Source organism: Lissotriton vulgaris, chromosome 6 (assembly GCF_964263255.1).
Source record: "Lissotriton vulgaris chromosome 6, aLisVul1.2, whole genome shotgun sequence".
In the NCBI taxonomy this organism is placed as follows: domain Eukaryota; kingdom Metazoa; phylum Chordata; class Amphibia; order Caudata; family Salamandridae; genus Lissotriton; species Lissotriton vulgaris.
The window spans coordinates 22,017,899-22,036,597 of NC_141694.1; the positions used below are offsets into that span (position 1 = coordinate 22,017,899).

Genomic DNA, 18,699 nt, shown 5'->3' on the forward strand with positions numbered 1-18,699 from the left:
ATAGCAATTACAAATTTCATGTATGAGGGTGCCAAGGAGAAGCTACACCTGTCACAGTTTTTCACAAGGACCCCTCTTGGATATTAGCTCCAGTCCTAGGAATAAATACACAGAAGCAAACTGCAACACTTTTCACTTACCTATTATCTTTAGGGAATCAGGACGTTACATTGCAGGTCCTCAAAACTTTTTTTGCTCTGGAGACATTGAAGAACAGATACTGAGCGTTCAAAATAAAAGGCGATGGGAAACATGTTATTGCATTTTTTAATACAAGACTTGGGAACACTCCTCCACCTTGACAAGACACAGCGTGACATACCTGTAGTGTTTTCATGGGTGTGACCCTTCCTGCACCTTTTATTTCAGGAGAACAAGATGTTATAATCAGGTTCAGACATTCAGTGTAACAAAGTGCAGTGTGAAGATTGGAGAGCAGTGCTGAATCTGAATTTCAGAAGTTGCTTCCAAAACATACTACAGTGCTGTTTTTTATTTATTATTTTTCTTACTGTGAACAGACTTTCTTGCCTGGAGGCAGGGCCAACGATGACGTAGGCTGGAGAACGCAGAGCTCAAGAGTAAGTCCATCGATCCTTCCCTTTGTAGTCGAAACCTGTCAATAAACCAGTTTCCCAGTCGAGGTCAGTGTTATGACACAGCCTGACTAAGGAAGTGTGTCCCTTGATCTCCAAATGACAGGGTTTAGAAGCGGTGTCCTTTCTAGATACCAGAACGACCTCACATTGCGAGTGGGTGTTGCTTCTCCAGGAGGAAGTTTTGACTTCCATTCGATTTTTTCCAGGCTTCTTCAGGGCTCATGAGCCAGATTCCTGGAGCTTTGCCTTTGCGCACGCCAGTGCAGCACACAGAATAGTGTCCAAGTTGCTGGTGCTACCTGTCCCCTTGGCCACAACGTCAGAGCCACCAGCGCTTCCTTCCATTTGACCGCAGACCTCCAGGGCCCAATCAGCTGCTGATAACCTGTGCACTGAGGCCTAAAACAGATATGAAGAGAAGAGATACTGCTTTGAAAATTGAGGATACCATGTGAACATACCTACTAATGCACTTTGCACTTGAGCACCCTGGGATCCCTGCATGGTTACAAGCAGTACTAGCCTCATTTATACTGCTTGTTTATTACCAGTAAATAGTAGGTTGATCAGTGGGTTATTGGACCTTTGCAGAGGTGTGTGTTTGTTACCTGTTTTTATTTGTCAATCATGGTGCAAGATAAAATAGTTTGTTAGCGCACCAATTTATTCAGTGAGTTACTTGACGTACAGCAGAGGTGTGTATTGAATACATTATACTTGTCAGGTATCCACAGTGTGAGATAAGGCAGTGGGTTAGTGCACCTGCTGGAGAGAAGTCAGTATAACCGGAGGCTATTATTCAGGTATCTGCTTGAAACCATCAGAGTGGGACGAAGAGAAGCAAAATTGAATAGGCAAGGCAACAGGCCATCTCCATCTATGCACCCATCATTAAGGAGGACAATCCCAAAGCTGCTCCACATAAGTAAAGAGTGGAAGACACCTCTTTGAAGGACACTACATCACAGTGCAGTAGCAGTACACTCTTGCTTTCAGAGACCATCTACTCCTCCAATCATACATTGAATGATTCATTTACCTTTGACTTCGTACAGTGCTCAGCTGCCTTTACGCTAGGTTCACGCAAACATCACATACATCTATGATGCAATAACTGCTACCACGCCCATCTGACTCTACAGGTCACATTGTGTTTGTGTGATGAACAAGAGCTCATGGTGTAAAGTGTCCGCCACACAGAGTTTCAGAATATCTTCAGGTTACACACAGACCGAGTGCATCATTCCATCAACTGCAGAGATATCTTTGTACGCTCCAGCCACTCATCATGGGTGTAGTAGGTAAGATGTTCCAGAGAGGTAAGGCACCTACGGCAAGATGTACAAAGGTTTTTTTTGTTCACAAACGGCCAGATTTCCAATGTACAGAGGCCCACTTTGTGATTTAGTAACCTATCACTAAATCGCAATTTGGGTTTGCGATTCTTTATCTGGAAAAGGCGTGTTTAGGGCGTCCTTTCCTAATACCGCATCGCAGTGGTATGTGTGAATGTTTTGCGAATGAAAGGCAGTTGCAAAACATTTGCTTTTTTAAAATATTTTATTTATAATTTTCAAATAACAAACATATTGCAGTACAAGTTGTCATATATCACTCAAGATAAGCAAATGTGGTCCATATCATAAACTTACATCCACGCAGTTTACAATAAAGTTGATCCTGGAAGCTACTTCAAGTAGGTGGTAACCCATTCGTAAACAGGAAGGGTGTTACGTGTTTATCTAGGTTCCTGATCGATACTGTGACCTTATGCCCCTATTCGGCTATAAATCCATTTATTCCCTATATTGGCATAACCGTTCAAGTACGATATTCAGAAAGTCATCTCTGACTTCACACGAACAGAGCCACGTTCAAGGATATCTCTCTCTGCCACTTCCTTTGCAACCAATTAGTGCAATGACAGAGCAGAAGTCACTATCTGATATTCCTAGATTAACACTCCGAGTTCTTCAACAAGATAAAAACTCAGCAAACTGGGAAATCCCCCTTGCCTTGTTTTGATTAGTAATAGAACTCTAATGAGCAACTGATAGCTATCACTTCCTAGTGACATCTTTAATTGACGTCTTATGTCCAGCAAACTTGCGTCAAACCCGGCACCTGTCAGGTATAAATACTACCAACGTTGCCTTAAGCAATGAGCTGTTGTACTGTTGCTAGCTGTCTGCAAGACCCCGTGTTGGTGAAGCTAGCACCCTGTAGCTGCAGCCTGCTGTCCCTGTGGTGGTGAAGCTACTGATACCATTATCGCTGCTAAAGCGCGAACGATGGTGTGGTATGCTTAGGAGCTGAACAGCCGTCCCTCTCCGAAGAGCCCAGCAGATTCCAGCTGCCCGCGGACGCTGTCCCCCGCCTCCTCCTCTCGACGCGCTGAAGAAGAGCCGCTGCCTTTCTCGTGCAGAGAAATCCAGCTCCGGCGTTTCCGGTCTACCCTTGCGGGTGACAGGGATATCGAGCTTCCCCTGAAGGAGATACCAAACCTCCATCATTCTATTCAGAGGTATGGTGTTGACTAAACCCTTAGATGAGAATTCTTGAAGCAAACCTTGGCAAAACCAACTTGACTTAAAGCTACTTACTTACTCCCCTTCCACGTGTTAGGCTTAGGTCAGGCACACTGGGGTAGGCGTAGTTAGAAGCACCAGTTGAGTATTTTAGCCTAATGTATATATGACTGTATATATATGTTTTATTACTTTTAAACCATTGTATGGCTAAGAAACCGTATCAATGCTTTTACAGTTCTATTTCGCAATACTTATCTTACTGTACGTACTTTTTATCATAACAAGCCTTGCAATTGTGGCAATACATTTCTCTTGTACGAGAAGAAAGACTGTTCAATAAATGTTAACCTTTTATTGACAAACGCCCGTCTCTCTATTCTCTACATCTCGTGAAAGTAAACTGCACTAGACTGACTGAGTGAAATACCTGTCTATTGTTTCACACGACCCTAGAGATTGACTCTTGATCTGAGGAGCAAAGTTGTCATGTTGCACGGTTGTTGGAAAGCTGAATCCCTTCTTATCTGTGCCAGGGAAGCTGATCACTTCCCATGCAGAGAAGAAAGTTCCAGTGACCTCTGAGCTAGTTGGTAACACACCCAATTAAGTTTAGCATAGTCAGTGGAGGCCTGGAATATCCGCAGTTCCACGTCGATACTACTGTTTATGTTATTCCAATGCGCAGTGCCTAGTGGGAAACTAGGAACTACACTACATGGCGCCCAAACGTTTGGTAAGGCGATAAAATAACGCAAGACGGTAGAGTAACTCAGTCGTGCATATTTCACACAGACCCCTTTCTCCCGTAAATACTCCAATAGACGTCTGGAGTGGGTGAAAGGTTAAAATCCGCCCGACCTTAGTAGGAAGAGATTCCTATGTAAAGCTCTGGTTTATTCAACGTTGAAGGATACAGTGTTCCAAAATATTGTGCACCTACTCTTTGTCTCCTTGGAGACCTACTCTGCAAACCTTGCATTTTTTTTTTACAATGCCAGGAGAAAACGGAACCACTGGGGCCGCAGCAGATGCGACTCAGCAAGGTCCCGAACACACAGACCCGGATGCTATTATCATCCCGGTCCACTTAAGAAGATCTATAACTTTAAAACTTATAGAAAACGGACTGACACCTCAAGGTGGTACAGTAATTTTCGTGATAGAGGCTCACGAGTATCGGCAGACAGAGGTATTCTATTCATGGATAAACTTTCCAGCGGTAAACGCTAGAACAAAAGAGTTTCACTATTACAAAATAGAGAAACCTCCGGAAGAGTACGCTCCTTTCGAGGAGATTGAAATTCCACTTAAATTTCAAGAGCACCTGCTCTGGTTTAATGGCGCCCTAAAACATAATGATCACATTACCAGGCTCGGTCCACTAGGTAGACCAGGAGCAACGTGGCCGGTTCTAGCCAGCTACACACCACATCCTGACATTGTAAAAATGTCTAAGGAAGAGCTGTTAGTACAGCTAAAAACATTAATAAAAATACATAGGCAATTAGTCCAATATGTAAAGCGGACTGCAACAGTCCAACCAGCTGTTAATACACCACAGCTGACCCCTCATCAGGGGAACACAAATAAAATTACACCACAGAACATACAGTCATGTCTTGGTAAAACACCCGTAAAACGGGAACAAATTCCTTTCTGGTTAGCACAGAAAATCACTCAAATAGAGGCAGTATTTCCTGATACTACCCCTATTGAGAAACACAGAATCTTGACCATCTGCCTTCCTATGGGAATCGCACCACACGTGGAGGACTGTGACACTTGGGGTACAGTCTTTGCTTCCATTTACACAAAAACACACGGTGTTCCGTCTATGGCGGTAATACCAGAGGTGCTAAAACAGATTCAAAATGAATTCGGTCCAGAGCCCGCTTTAAATCTAGGTATGAAATTACTGAAAGACTTCAAGCAGGTCTCGGCTATATTATTAGCCAACATTAAAGGAGAAGCAGCATCTGTGGCGATCCGCCAGAAGTTGAAGGAAACAGATATAAAAGATCCTGTTGAGCTTGCAAAAATCATAGAAAAATGCTATGAAGAATTAGGCAGAGACAGCTTGGGTGGGAAACCAGTAAAGCCCCAACTGCTCGAAAATCCTGAAAAATTATTTATTAAAAATAATTCAAATACTCCTAAAAAGAGCTGGGATGGAAATACACAATCCACTCCCAAGGAAAAAGTTTTCCAGTCCAGAGGAAGGTCTCCTCGACGGAGGGAAAAAACTCCGACTCGAGAACGCCAGTCTCCCCAGAGGGAGCCCTCTGAGAAAAGATATAACCTTAGAAATAGGGATAATCTGAAAAAACCTGATAGATATCAAAGTATTGATACACGTCCCTCTCGATCTTTTCCACAGAATTCGGAAAGAAGAGGACGGTCAGACCCAGGAGAGCACACCAAGTCCAAAGACAAGGAACCTGCTCAGAGTAAAAAAATCTCAATTTCAGAAAAAGAAGGTAGCCAGTATTAGAGTAATCAACCATGCCGAGAATACTGAGGACACAGTTGAAAAACGGGGAGTGGGCATTGACAATGTTGGACAGTGCAGCAGAAATCAGTATAGCGCGCAAGATCTTGATGAGTCATCTGGAGACAGTGGACACGAATGAATACATTCAGGTTGAAACTGCCGACACCAGACTTAGCAAGCCCCATAAAATATACGAAATAACATTGCGTATAGAGGGTGATAAGACTAGGAAAATAAGAGGTCTATTTTGGGATAAGCTCTCAAAAGGCTATGATATTCTGTTAGCTGAAAAAGATTGGCCCCCAGAGTTTGTCAGGGAGTGCCCTCGTGGCGAAGAAGTGATTATGCCTGCCTTCTCGAATCACATTCCGATTCACAAAAAATATACATATGCAAGGAAATGGGCAGTAGCCCAGGCACCTGCATTGTATAAAAATCATGTAGGATGGGATGAGGACTCTCCTCCCCACAAAATACAATTAAAAAGTGAACCGACTGCCCAACGGCAGTATCCCATTAAGCAAGAAGCTAAAAAACAAGTCAGGGAGATCTTAGATCAACTTGAATACCAGGGGGTGATTGAAACATGCACCTCTCAAATGAACAATCCTTTGTTTCCTGTCTCCAAGCCAGACAATTCATATTGTCTAGTTTTGGACTACAGACACCTTAATACATGTTGCAAAACTTTTGCAGTACAAAACTCGCATAGTGCAGCCCTAATGAATAACATAGTTAGGAAAAAATATAAAACGACATTAGACATTTCTAATGGTTTCTTTTGTCAAAACATTGCACCAGAAAGCAGATATTTGACCGCTTTCTCTGCATTTGGGTCACAGAAAAAATTCTGTTGACTCCCACAGGGGTTCAAGAACAGCCCAGGACTATTCTCAGCTAGAGTAACAGAGTTACTACAAATCTATGATGATGAAGCATTATCTTACGTAGATGATATTTATCTCACAGACGACGACTTGGATACTCACTTGAAAAGAGTGAACACCATTATACTTGGGTTCGCAGCAGAGGGTTACAAATTCAACTTTAAAAAGTCTCGAATTGCCCATCTGACAGTACTGTTCTTAGGGTACGAATTATCAAGTGAAGGGAAAAGCCTAGCGGACAACTTCTTAGAGAAGTGCGCTGTACTCCAAGCTCCAAAAACGCTGAAAAATCTACAATCCATTCTAGGTTTTCTGAATTTCGGGAGAACTTACATTCTAAATTACGCAGAGAGGGTTAAACCTCTCTACGAACTAATTAAACCTGATTTTAAACAAATCAATTGGACTCAAAAACACACAGAAATTTTGAGATCACTGCAAACAGACATGTTAGCAAAAACAAAATTAGATACACGTGAACACACACGTGATCTTGTAATCCGAGTCATCCCAGGAAGATGCGGATTCACGTACCTAACCTCTAATGAGGGAGAAAAGGTACCAATAGCTTATAAATCTCACTTGTACACACAAGCAGAAAAAGCATTCAGTCCCACAGAAAGAACTGTGAAAGCAGTGCAAATCGCATTAGCAAATGAAAGAGAACTAGCACACGGTAAACGGATTAATATCCTTACAGCGGAATCCGCCTTCGAAGCGCTATTCAGCCCAGTAAACCTGCCTACAGTGTCACTAGATCCGAAATGGATACAGTGTATAGATTCTCTAGGAGCGGAAGACGTGAAATACTATTTCGCCCCGCAATTTGAAGAACTGAATGATTTAGAATATGAAGAAGAATATCCTCTGCCAATCGAAATTCTGCCTCTCCCACAATACGCCTGTATAATCTACACAGATAGTTTTGTACAGCATTTCAATGTAGAGAGCAAATCCTACAATGCAGCATGTGCGATCATTAAAGGTCGTTGGCTGTGCGGTAAATTCAGACCGAAAGTAACAAAAACTGAATCTGTAAGAAACTGTTCGGTTCAGAGAACTGAAATCAGATCTTTAAAGATGGCGCTCGAAAATGCAGAACGTGAATTCCCGACACTTATAGTGTGCGATTCTCATTTTTGCGTCAACTCTTACAACAATAAACTGCAGAGTTGGATTGAAAACGATTACAAAGATGACACAGGTGCCACAATAAAGCATAAATTGCTCTGGAAACAGGTAGCTCTTTTACACAAAGAACTACAAAAGACTCACGTGATTCACGCACAGAGTCTTCAACGTGATGGCGTTCACGTTGCAGGGAATTCATTGGCTAATACAGCCACAGCGGAAGCAACTAACCCGGCTTCCGTAGCCACAAAAAAGCGTACAGATAAATACATAGACGGGGAAACCATGCTGGCAGTAAAAACGACCGTAAAAGGCGACTGTGCAGCACTGCCCGTAAACTATCCACTCAATTATGCATACATAATCGATGCAAACTCCGTTCCTTTTGCTCGAATCCCTGGAGTGGGGGACAGAGTAATTCCAAACAGGAGCAGGAGGGGCTTCCTCTTACTGGAAGCACACATGGGGTTGGGTCTGAGACACCAAACAATTAAGGTTTCTCTGAAAGAATTACAATCAGAGTACTGGTGGCCAGGAATGAGCATAGATATTCAATGTTTTGCTCAAAATTGTGAAAACTGCAACAGAGATCGCAGTAATGAACAGGCCAGTGTAGTTTCAGGATCCCTGCTAGACAGCATAAGGCGGTCTATCTGCGCAATCAAAGAAGAGAAGCGCGTCCCATTGTACACCATTAAGACGAAAAGCACTTAAAAAATGAGACCCCCAGCGCTCGGCTGACGCTAGAACGGTTATAAAAGATTTGCAAGTCTTTATCGGCACATACGCAATTACCACGTTCCATTCTGATCAGGGTCCTGCTTTTAGCTCTCGAGCTTATAAGGAGGCCATGGCCAGCATGGGAATTGGGTTGCGGTATTCTTGTCCGTCGCACCCCGAAGGGAATAGTGTGGTAGAAAGAAAAAACCGGGACATAAAGCAATCTATAACAGCGAAGGTATTAGGTTCAGGCGCTGGGTGGGTCAAACATTTAATAAGTGTCCAGACTAGTCTTAATAACATGCCAAGAAATTCTCTAAAAGGTTTCAGCCCATACGAACTATTGTTCGGAATTAGAATGCGTATTCAGGACCTCGATAGTCAGATGTCAGTGGTACAAGAAGAAACAACGCACTTTGATGTAAAGGATCGTTTGGCTGTTTTACAGGAACTGAATGAAACAAGAAAATCCTTAAGCAACATAAAGTTAAAGCAACAGCCAACTACCACTGACGAGGCACCACCAGCAACAGCCCCAGCAAGGCCTGTCTGGATTCCAAAGATTGGGGATCTAGTCAGAGAAAAGATCGCGGTTAAGAAGGAATTTGGGCCTTCTTACAGAAAAGCAGTACCTGTCTTAGCAGTCACCGGAACAAGATCAGTTGTACTACCGCCCCTTGCTGGTAAAAAGGAGAACAGAGTCGTGTCTATCGATCTGGTAAAACCAGAAGCATGTGGCCTATAATCAACAGTAGGCCCAGTGGACTCCCAAGAAACAACAGAATACCCAAACTTGCAAAAATCCAAGAGGTTCAAACTGAAAGACTAATCACATTCGATCAGCCTGCAGTGCACAATGAAGGACTATGCAATAAAGCCATGGAACTCGTGCCTCTTGAAACACAGATTGAAACAGTTCGTCAAGAAACAACACCAGTCTACACTAATGTGGCATCAGAAAGTGCTACCGAGAGACAGATTGAAAGAACAATCCCATCAATTGACAGAACTGCCTCTGGTTATTTCATCAACTTCGACAACTTCTCTGAAGATTTTAATGACCCCGAAGTGATGCCAGAAACAAAAAAGTATTCTAAAGAAACTACAACGGAACTCTTTCAACAAATCAAAGAATTGTATCTGGATTCACCGTTGATTGAGCATTGGATTATCTCAGGGGTATTCATACTCCTACTATGCCTAATTTTAGTTTTAATTTTAGGAAAGTTTATTACAATTGAATGGACACAGCAAGTCAGAACATCAACCTAGTCCTGAAACCACACAGATCATCCCACGTGAAGAAAAGAGAACTGTCAACAGTAAATGTCACGGCAATTCCAATACCTGGTGGGGTAGTATGGGAGAAAACAGACTAAGAGATCTATGGTCCGGTCGAAATCCTGAAGTATCCTCATCAACTAAAGGTTTCCTTAAGTGACTTTGTGACACTGTTAGACGGACCGGGAGGGTCGGCCGAGGACAAGAGGAGAGGTCTCCGGGGAGAGCCGTCTCCAGCGATCGTACAGACGAATAACTTCCCCCCCACAGACGTACACCACACAAGGATAAGGTTTAACGTTCTTTATAAGCAATCTTTAAGTACGGTAGAATGGTACAAGGAGGTCTGGACTCAGGGGTCTCCTCGATTCTAGTCTCTTGGGCGGAAAGGGGGTAGCGGGACAGTCTTGTTACCAATCTGGTAGATGCGATGATAAGATGGATAGCTCACAATCCTCGAGCCAGCAGGTCCCGAGATGATCGTAGGTAGCGACGGTCCGCGGCGGCGCCAGCAGGTCCCGGTGAAGATGAACGGTTCAGAAGGTTTGAGGCAGCGCCAGCAGGCAGGACAGTAGTTCACAAGGCAGGGCTACGGCAGCGCCAGTAGTCCGTCTAGGATGAGTTCGTCACGGTGTCTCTCGACTCCAGGATACAACTGCCTTCCTGCTCTGGAACTGCCCCAGTTATAGGTCTGGCGTCCTTTGATGTCCGGACCCTCGCACTTGGAGGTCGGGAGGTCCGGGATGAGGGAGTCCAGACACCCAGCAGGGGGGTGGAGCCAGCGCCCGGGGGAGCTGGGGGCGATCGGCACCTGGCGGGGGAGAGCCATCGACACTTCTTTCTCCCATTGACCTGCCAAGTGGGCCGCTCACCTCCTGGGTGGATGGTGGTGCCGGGATGTCGGGGCCTGGCCAGGCCCAGGGTTAGGGTCGATCTGAGGCCACGCGGCCTCGTGGTGCAGTGTCCAAGATGGCGGCCGGGCCGGGCGAGGGAGCTGGTAGCGATTCGGCCCCATGATGCGGAGATGTCCGGGGGCAGGAGTCCCGTATGAGACGGGGTGCGGGTTGGTTCTGTGGGTAACACCTGGAGGGCCGGGCTCGGGCCCTGTCATGCGGGGAGGAAGCAAGCCCTTCATGTGGCCTGTCCAACATGCGTCCCCCCCAGCTGAAGGCGGGGAGAGTCACCCATCCTCTTGGGGACTCTCCTCGTCGAGGCGGAAAAAGCGTGACAGGCCATCTGCGTTTGCGTGTTCTTGCCCAGGTCGATGTTCCACCGTGAAGTCCATTCCCTGCAGGGAGATGGACCAACGCAATAGTTTTGGGTTTTCCCCCCGCATCTGCATGAGCCACTGCAGGGGCCGATGATCTGTCTGCACCCGGAAGTGGGTACCAAAGAGATAAGGCCGGAGCTTTTTGAGGGCCCACACCACTGCGAAGGCCTCTCTCTCGATGGTGCTCCAGCGTTGTTCTCGGGCCAGAAGGCGTCTGCTGATGAAGGCCACTGGTTGGTCAAGTCCTTCGGGGTTTAACTGGGAAAGGACTGCCCCAATGCCGTGGTCGGAGGCATCCGTTTGGACGATGAATTCCCGACTGTAGTCGGGGGCCTGGAGCACAGGGGCAGAGCACATGGCGGCCTTCAGCTTCTCGAAGGCCACTTGGCAGTCGGGGGTCCAGTTGACCTCCTTTGGGTGATTCTTGGATGTGAGTTCCGTGAGGGGCCCCACAATGCTGCCATAGTCCCTCACGAACCGCCGGTAGTAGCCGGTGAGCCCCAAGAAGGCGCGGACCTCGGTCTGTGTGATGGGGGGCTGCCAGGACTGGATGGCAGCGATCTTGAGTTGAAGAGGGGCCACCAGACCGCTTCCTACTTGGTGTCCGAGATAGGTCACGGACCCCTGACCTATTTGGCATTTGCTGGCCTTGATCGTGAGGCCGGCCCGTTGGAGGGCCTGCAGGACCTCTCGGAGGTGGTGGAGGTGGTCGGACCAGTGGCGGCTGTACACAGCGATATCGTCCAGGTAGGCGGCGCTGAATTCCTCGAGTCCCGCCAAGACCTGGTTCACTAGTCGCTGAAAAGTAGCTGGGGCATTTTTCATGCCGAATGGCATGACCTTGAAGTGGTAGTGGCCATCAGGGGTGGAAAAGGCGGATCGTTCTTGGGCCCTGGGTGTGAGACTGATCTGCCAGTAGCCCGCTGTCAGGTCGAAGATGCTGAGGTAGCGGGCAGCTCCCATGCGGTCGATTAGTTCATCTGCTCGGGGGATGGGATGAGCGTCGGTTCTGGTGACAGCGTTCAAGCCCCGGTAGTCGACGCAGAATCTGAGGTCTGGAGTGGTGCCGGGGGCGGCAGCTTTGGGGACCAGTACCACTGGGCTGGCCCAGGGGCTGTCTGAGGGCTCGATGACCCCGAGCGTGAGCATCTTGGACACCTCCTCTTGGATGCAGGCCCGTACCCGATCTGGTACGCGGTATGCCCGATGTCGGATAGGGGGACTGTCCCCAGTGTCCACGTCGTGCAAGCACCAGGGGGTGACCCGTGGAGTGAGGGAAAACAGAGTTGCAAACTGCAGCAGGAGGTCCCGGCAGCCTTGGCGCTGTTCCGGGGTGAGGGCCTCTGAGAGTCGGACCCCGTCCACGGAACCATCTTTCTCCCGGGTCCTTAGGAGATCAGGGAGGGGCTCGGAGTCTTCTTCTGTTCCGGTGTCTGTAGCCATCAGGAGGCTGAGCTCCGAGCGCACAAAGTGGGGTTTGAGTCTATTGGCGTGGAGGACCCGGAGGGGGTTCCGTGAAGATTCCATATCGATGAGATAGGTGACGGGGCTCTTGCGCTCGACCACTTTGAAGGGCCCCGTCCACTTGTCCTGTAAGGCGCATGGTTCGGTGGGGGACATCACCTACACTTGTTGGCCAGGTTCGAATTCGATGGAGGAGGCATTTTGATCGTACCACTTCTTCATGTCCTCCTGACTGGCCTCAAGATTCGCTTTCGCCATTTCTCTGAATCGCCTGGTCTGATTGCGTAGGGTCAGGAGGTACTTGAAGACATCTGGAGGGGTCTTCAGAGGGGGCATCTCCCAACCTTCTTTGACTAGGCTGAGGGGCCCTCGCACAGGGTGTCCGTATAAGAGTTCGAACGGGCTGAAGCCAAGGGACTTCTGGGGGACTTCTCGATATGCAAAGAGGAGGCACGGCAGTAGCACATCCCACTGGCGACGGAGGGGCTCTTCCAACCCCCCAATCATCCCTTTGAGCGTGCGGTTAAACCGCTCGACTAGTCCGTTTCCTTGAGGGTGATAGGGGGTCGTGAATCGGTAGGTGACCCCACACTGTTGCCAGAGGGATTTCATGTATTTTGAAATAAAGTTTGTGCCTCGGTCGCTGACGACTTCTCGGGGAAAGCCCACCCGGGAGAAGATCCCCATCAAGGCCCGGCCGACCACCGGGGCTGTCACAGTTCGCAGGGGAACAGCCTCGGGGTAGCGGGTGGCGTGGTCCACCAGTACCAGGATGAACCGATGTCCTTGTGCTGTACGGGGGTCCAGGGGCCCCACAATGTATATTCCCACCCTCTCGAACGGGGTGGTGACAACTGGGAAGGGTTGCAGAGGTGCTTTAAGTTTGCGGCCGCTCTTCCCGCTGGCCTGGCACGTGGGGCAGGACCGGCAGTGGTTGAGGACGTCGTTTCTCATCTTAGGCCAGAAGAAGTGGGTCACCAGGCGACTGTAGGTTTTGTCTTGACCCAGGTGACCAGCCAGGGGGACATCGTGGGCCAAGTTTAGCAAGAAGTCACTAAAGCGGAGGGGCACCACTAGCACTCGACTGGCCCCTAACTCCGCGATTCTCTGTTCACTGTACAACAGGTCGTTGTCCCAATAGATCCAATGGCCTCCGGTGGTGTCCCCTGCGCTCTGGGCGAGGGCTTGCTGGCGGAGTCCCTCGAGGGAGGGACAGGTCTTCTGTTCTTGACGGAACTGTTCCTGGGTGGGCCCCCCTTCGGTTGGGAAGGTCCTGGAGCTGAGCGAGCCCTTCGGGGGTTTGCCCTGGGGGGTCGGCACGGTCGGTGTCTTCTACTGGAGCGACCGGGGGAGGAGGTGCTGGCCATTCAGGTTCTTCGGGTCGGGGGATGGTACGGGCAGCCATGGACCGGGTGGTTACGCACGCCCAGTCCGGGAGGCCCAACATCCCCAGGTGCTCCCTTCTCTCTACGGCGGCCCACGGGGAACTCTCAAGATCATTCCCCAGGAGACAGTCCACGGGGGCATCATCTCGGACCGTCACCTTTAACATGCCGGAGACTCCTCCCCATTCGAAGGGGACGCAGGCCATCCGACACAGACTCTCGGAATTGTCGGCTGAACGGACGGGGCAGAGAATGTTCGGCAGTATCTGTTCTGGGGTCACCAGGTGACAGCGGACGCCTGTCACACTGGCCCCTGTGTCACGTAGGGCTTCGGCCCTGCGCCCATTAATGTTCACCCACTGACCATATTTTCTGGTGTTGGCGGGTAGGGAAGCCCGCGGGACCATGTCTCTTCCCCCTAGGCACGCTAGAACCATGGCGGCCGGCTCCCACTCCTGTTGTTCTTGCTCGCATTCCTCTTGCTCTTCGGAGATTTGTTCTTCCCCCAGGGCGGCGGCAGCCATCTGGCGGGGTCTCGGAGTCTGATTCTGAGGACAGTTCGGGTCATTTGCGTAGTGGCCGACTCGCTGGCATCGGTGACACGTGACATTGGCTCTGTACCCCGGGCGCACAGGGGGGTTGCCCCAGTTGGCCGGGGGCGGGGTGCTGGCAGCGGAAGCGGCCGGGGCGGTGTCTTTTCCTCGTCCCTGGCCTCCTCCTCCTCCTCGGGGACGGTGCTGACCTTGGTGGTTCCGGTTCTGTTCGTGCGGCCCATTCCGGCTTACTCGGGTAATCTCCCACCGGTCAGCCTCGGCGGCGAGCTGCCGTGGATCTGTCAATTTGCTGTCGAGGAGGTGCTGCCTGAGCTCGACGAAGCAGTTGTTGGAGAGGTGCTCCCACACCATGAGATTAAAAAGTTGCTCGTAGGTTGTTACCTGGCTCCCCTTGATCCACCCCTCGAAGGCTCGGCTGAAATAGTTTACATACTCCACCCAAGTTGTACCCGGGATCCGGGTGCAGTCTCGGAACCTCTGGCGGTACATTTCGGGTGTGAGCCCATATCGGGTGAGGAGGGCAGCCTTCATGTGGTCATAGGAGGTCATCAGATGGTCTGGGAGCTGTAACAGGGCATCGCGGCCCTCATTGACGAACCTCCCCCATAGACCGGCTCCCCAGTCACTTCGATCGATCCTGTGGGAGGTCATGGCGATCTCGTAGGCCTTGAACCACTGTTGTATGTCGTCATCTCGGAAATATTCTCGAACGACATCCTTGGGGATGTGGACTTTCTTTTCTGTCGCTCCGGGAGTGCGCGGTTGCTCGGGCACCCCCAGTTCTTTGTTCTGCTTTCGTAAGTCTATTTCCGCTAGCTTGCGCTCGTGTTCATACGCTAGTCTCTTTTCTTCGAGTTCTCTTTGTCTCTGTTTTTCTTCTCGGAGCCGCAGATGTTCTAGGTTCAGTTTTTGTTCTGCTAATTTGAGTTCACCGTCCATTTTGAGCCGGGCCATTTCTAACTCATGTAGTCTGTTTTTTTCTCTCTCTTGGATCTCTTCCTGCGAGAGACCCGTTCTTCGTTCCTCGGGAGCCGTGGTGCTCCTCTCCGATGCTGCAACATTTTGGTCCGGGGGTCTTGCGGCCCCGGTTTCTGCCCATGACTCAATGGCGTGCTTGAAATTGTCTTTCGTACTCAGACCGGTGGTAGCAATGCCTAGTTCAATGCAGAATTGTTTCAACTCACGATGGCTGTATTCTTCCAATTTCTCCATCTGGAATTTCTCGGTGGATCCGCTCTCTTTGGTTGTCATTGTGGTTTTGTCGTGGGGTGAGCTACTCTCTGTACGATTACGCGTTGATTCGGATCGCGCCGCTGGCCACCAATGTTAGACGGACCGGGAGGGTCGGCCGAGGACAAGAGGAGAGGTCTCCGGGGAGAGCCGTCTCCAGCGATCGTACAGACGAATAACTTCCCCCCTACAGACGTACACCACACAAGGATAAGGTTTAACGTTCTTTATAAGCAATCTTTAAGTACGGTAGAATGGTACAAGGAGGTCTGGACTCAGGGGTCTCCTCGATTCTAGTCTCTTGGGCGGAAAGGGGGTAGCGGGACAGTCTTGTTACCAATCTGGTAGATGCGATGATAAGATGGATAGCTCACAATCCTCGAGCTCGGCGTTCTTGGATGGTCGGGCCGCGGCGGAGCCAGCAGGTCCCGAGATGATCGTAGGTAGCGACGGTCCGCGGCGGCGCCAGCAGGTCCCGGTGAAGATGAACGGTTCAGAAGGTTTGCGGCAGCGCCAGCAGGCAGGACAGTAGTTCACAAGGCAGGGCTACGGCAGCGCCAGTAGTCCGTCTAGGATGAGTTCGTCACGGTGTCTCTCGACTCCAGGATACAACTGCCTTCCTGCTCTGGAGCTGCCCCAGTTATAGGTCTGGCGTCCTTTGATGTCCGGACCCTCGCACTTGGAGGTCGGGAGGTCCGGGATGAGGGAGTCCAGACACCCAGCAGGGGGGTGGAGCCAGCGCCCGGGGGAGCTGGGGGCGATTGGCTCCTGGCGGGGGAGAGCCATCGACACTTCTTTCTCCCATTGACCTGCCAAGTGGGCCGCTCACCTCCTGGGTGGATGGTGGTGCCGGGATGTCGGGGCCTGGCCAGGCCCAGGGTTAGGGTCGATCTGAGGCCACGCGGCCTCGTGGTGCAGTGTCCAAGATGGCGGCCGGGCGAGGGAGCTGGTAGCGATTCGGCCCCATGATGCGGAGATGTCCGGGGGCAGGAGTCCCGTATGAGACGGGGTGCGGGTTGGTTCTGTGGGTAACACCTGGAGGGCCGGGCTCGGGCCCGGTCATGCGGGGAGGAAGCAAGCCCTTCACGTGGCCTGTCCAACAGACACCTAGTACATTCTCTGATGATTGGGACTTTAACAGTATTAATGACATGATGTCTGATTTAGTAATGTCAGCTAGATTCACAGATCATGATTATTTACAAGGTTCATCTAGTTATGAGCAGTTATTCTGTTACACCCACTATGGGGATCATTACTTGCATAAATCTGCACAGCCTAGAAATGTTTTTATGTATAATCAATGGGAACATTGTTCTACACCACCTAAAAGCAGTTCTAAAGCATTTTTTGAGAAATTCAAATACTTCTCAGGGTTTAACACCAGTGATGCAGAAACATTTTATTACAAACTGTTAGATAAAACAGGAATGAAAACAATGCTGACAAATTCTAAATTGATATATCCAGAAGCATTTTATGACAAAATGATGACATTTGGTTTTGATTATTGGAAAAATAATATTGAAACGAAAACAATTTGGGGTACAAAAGATTGGCAGGTGCGAGGCATTGAAGCACTATTTAGAACCTGCATAATACCAGAACAAATGTTATTTTTAAATGACACAATACACCAAACATCTTGTCTTGGCCTAGCTAAGATCAAAGACCTTAAAACACCGTCTATACCAAAGCCAATACCTGAAAATACAACAACAGATATTGAGTTAGACGTAACACAAATTTTACATTTTAACAGAACACATCCTGATTGGAAAAAGTGGTTAATCTGGCCTACTGACACAAACAGCTGTCAAGTTAGATTCCTGAATAAAACACAGGGGTTAAAAATGACCAGATTAGACTCGAGATACTCCCAGAGACAACATCCAGGGATTATAACAACATACAGTGTAGGGAAACTCTGCCTTGAATGGCTAACATCATCCACACTGGCTGAAATTAAGCAACACTTGTCTTTACTAAAAGATGGTGCTGATTTGCGCGATTTCATTCTTGGACCACGCAAACAGCGTTACAAGCATTTCATAGCGACCAGAATCTATGCTGCTTACAACGAGGCTTGGAAAGTCAAACAAATTGAAACTGCTGAGAAAATACGAGAAATTGATCGTATTAATTTGGAGAAATCACTTTCTGTAGTAGACAATGGGTTAATGACTGTCTTCCAGAATATATTCGTTGGACAATATTGTATCCTCTGCCTTTGATGTGATAGACAGAGACTTGCTAATGTTACAACATGGCCAGTCGCAATTACGCTCTATTATAGAATTAGGCTGGACGCTGCAAAATCTTCGTTCAGGCTATGTGCCTTGGCGTTTAATCAACACAACGTCATTATTTTCCATTTTTAACCTTACTGATAAAGAGATCAGTTTGGCACAGAAAGGTGCATCGAAAAACTCGAGAGATTACCATTGACAATGTCAGAGAGTCCTGTCATTGAATGGATAATACACGGAATTATCACAATTCCGATAACAACTTTCCGATTTAAAAAGTGCCTTGAGTACATACCTGCTGGCCAGTATGAACAATTGGGTAAAGGATATATAAAATCTGAATGGAAATTACCATACACACATTCTTGCTACAGTGACAGCAACAAAAATGTATTTCTTAGTGGTGACAACTGTAAACATTCACTAAGCGGTATACTTTTGTGTAAGGGTATTAATTTACACGGAGCATGTGATGGAAATTCAAACAACCTTTCATGCCACCAGCTAGTCACACCTGCAACTCAGATAGAGCCCTTCTTTATGCAACTTTCAAACGGGAGTTACATTCTTAGAACGGATCACAGATGTTGTGGCCTCGTGCCAGGGAAAAGTTATCTAGTGAAAGTAACATCCATGGTCAAATGCTGTATGCAAGCATTGTTCCCGAGTGGGCCTGCAGACACAGTGACTCCCATCTGGCCTCGTCTGAATCTCTATTCTATACGAATTGATACTTTAAGCAAAATGAAATCTGTACTTTTACAGACAACAGTGCCTATAACGTCATCAAAAGAGACGTATGATCTTCTAGTTGCAAGGACAGCTACTGAAGTTCATGACCTTTTATCAACAAATTGCCCCGTGCATTTCGTACAAATGCTTAGCCAACTCCTTACCATGTCTAGTG

At 48.4% G+C, this 18,699-nt stretch overlaps 1 protein-coding gene across 1 annotated transcript in view; it reads right to left on the bottom strand.

Annotated features, from left to right (window-relative positions):
- Window positions 1–238: 238 nt before the first annotated feature.
- Window positions 239–18,699, bottom strand: part of AARS2 (alanyl-tRNA synthetase 2, mitochondrial) — a 160,776-nt gene continuing 142,315 nt past the window's right edge. The window contains exon 22 of the mRNA XM_086925856.1: window positions 239–998. Coding sequence (XP_086781982.1) covers window positions 819–998 — 180 coding nt within the window. The 3' untranslated portion in view covers window positions 239–818. The remainder of the gene's footprint in view (window positions 999–18,699) is intronic.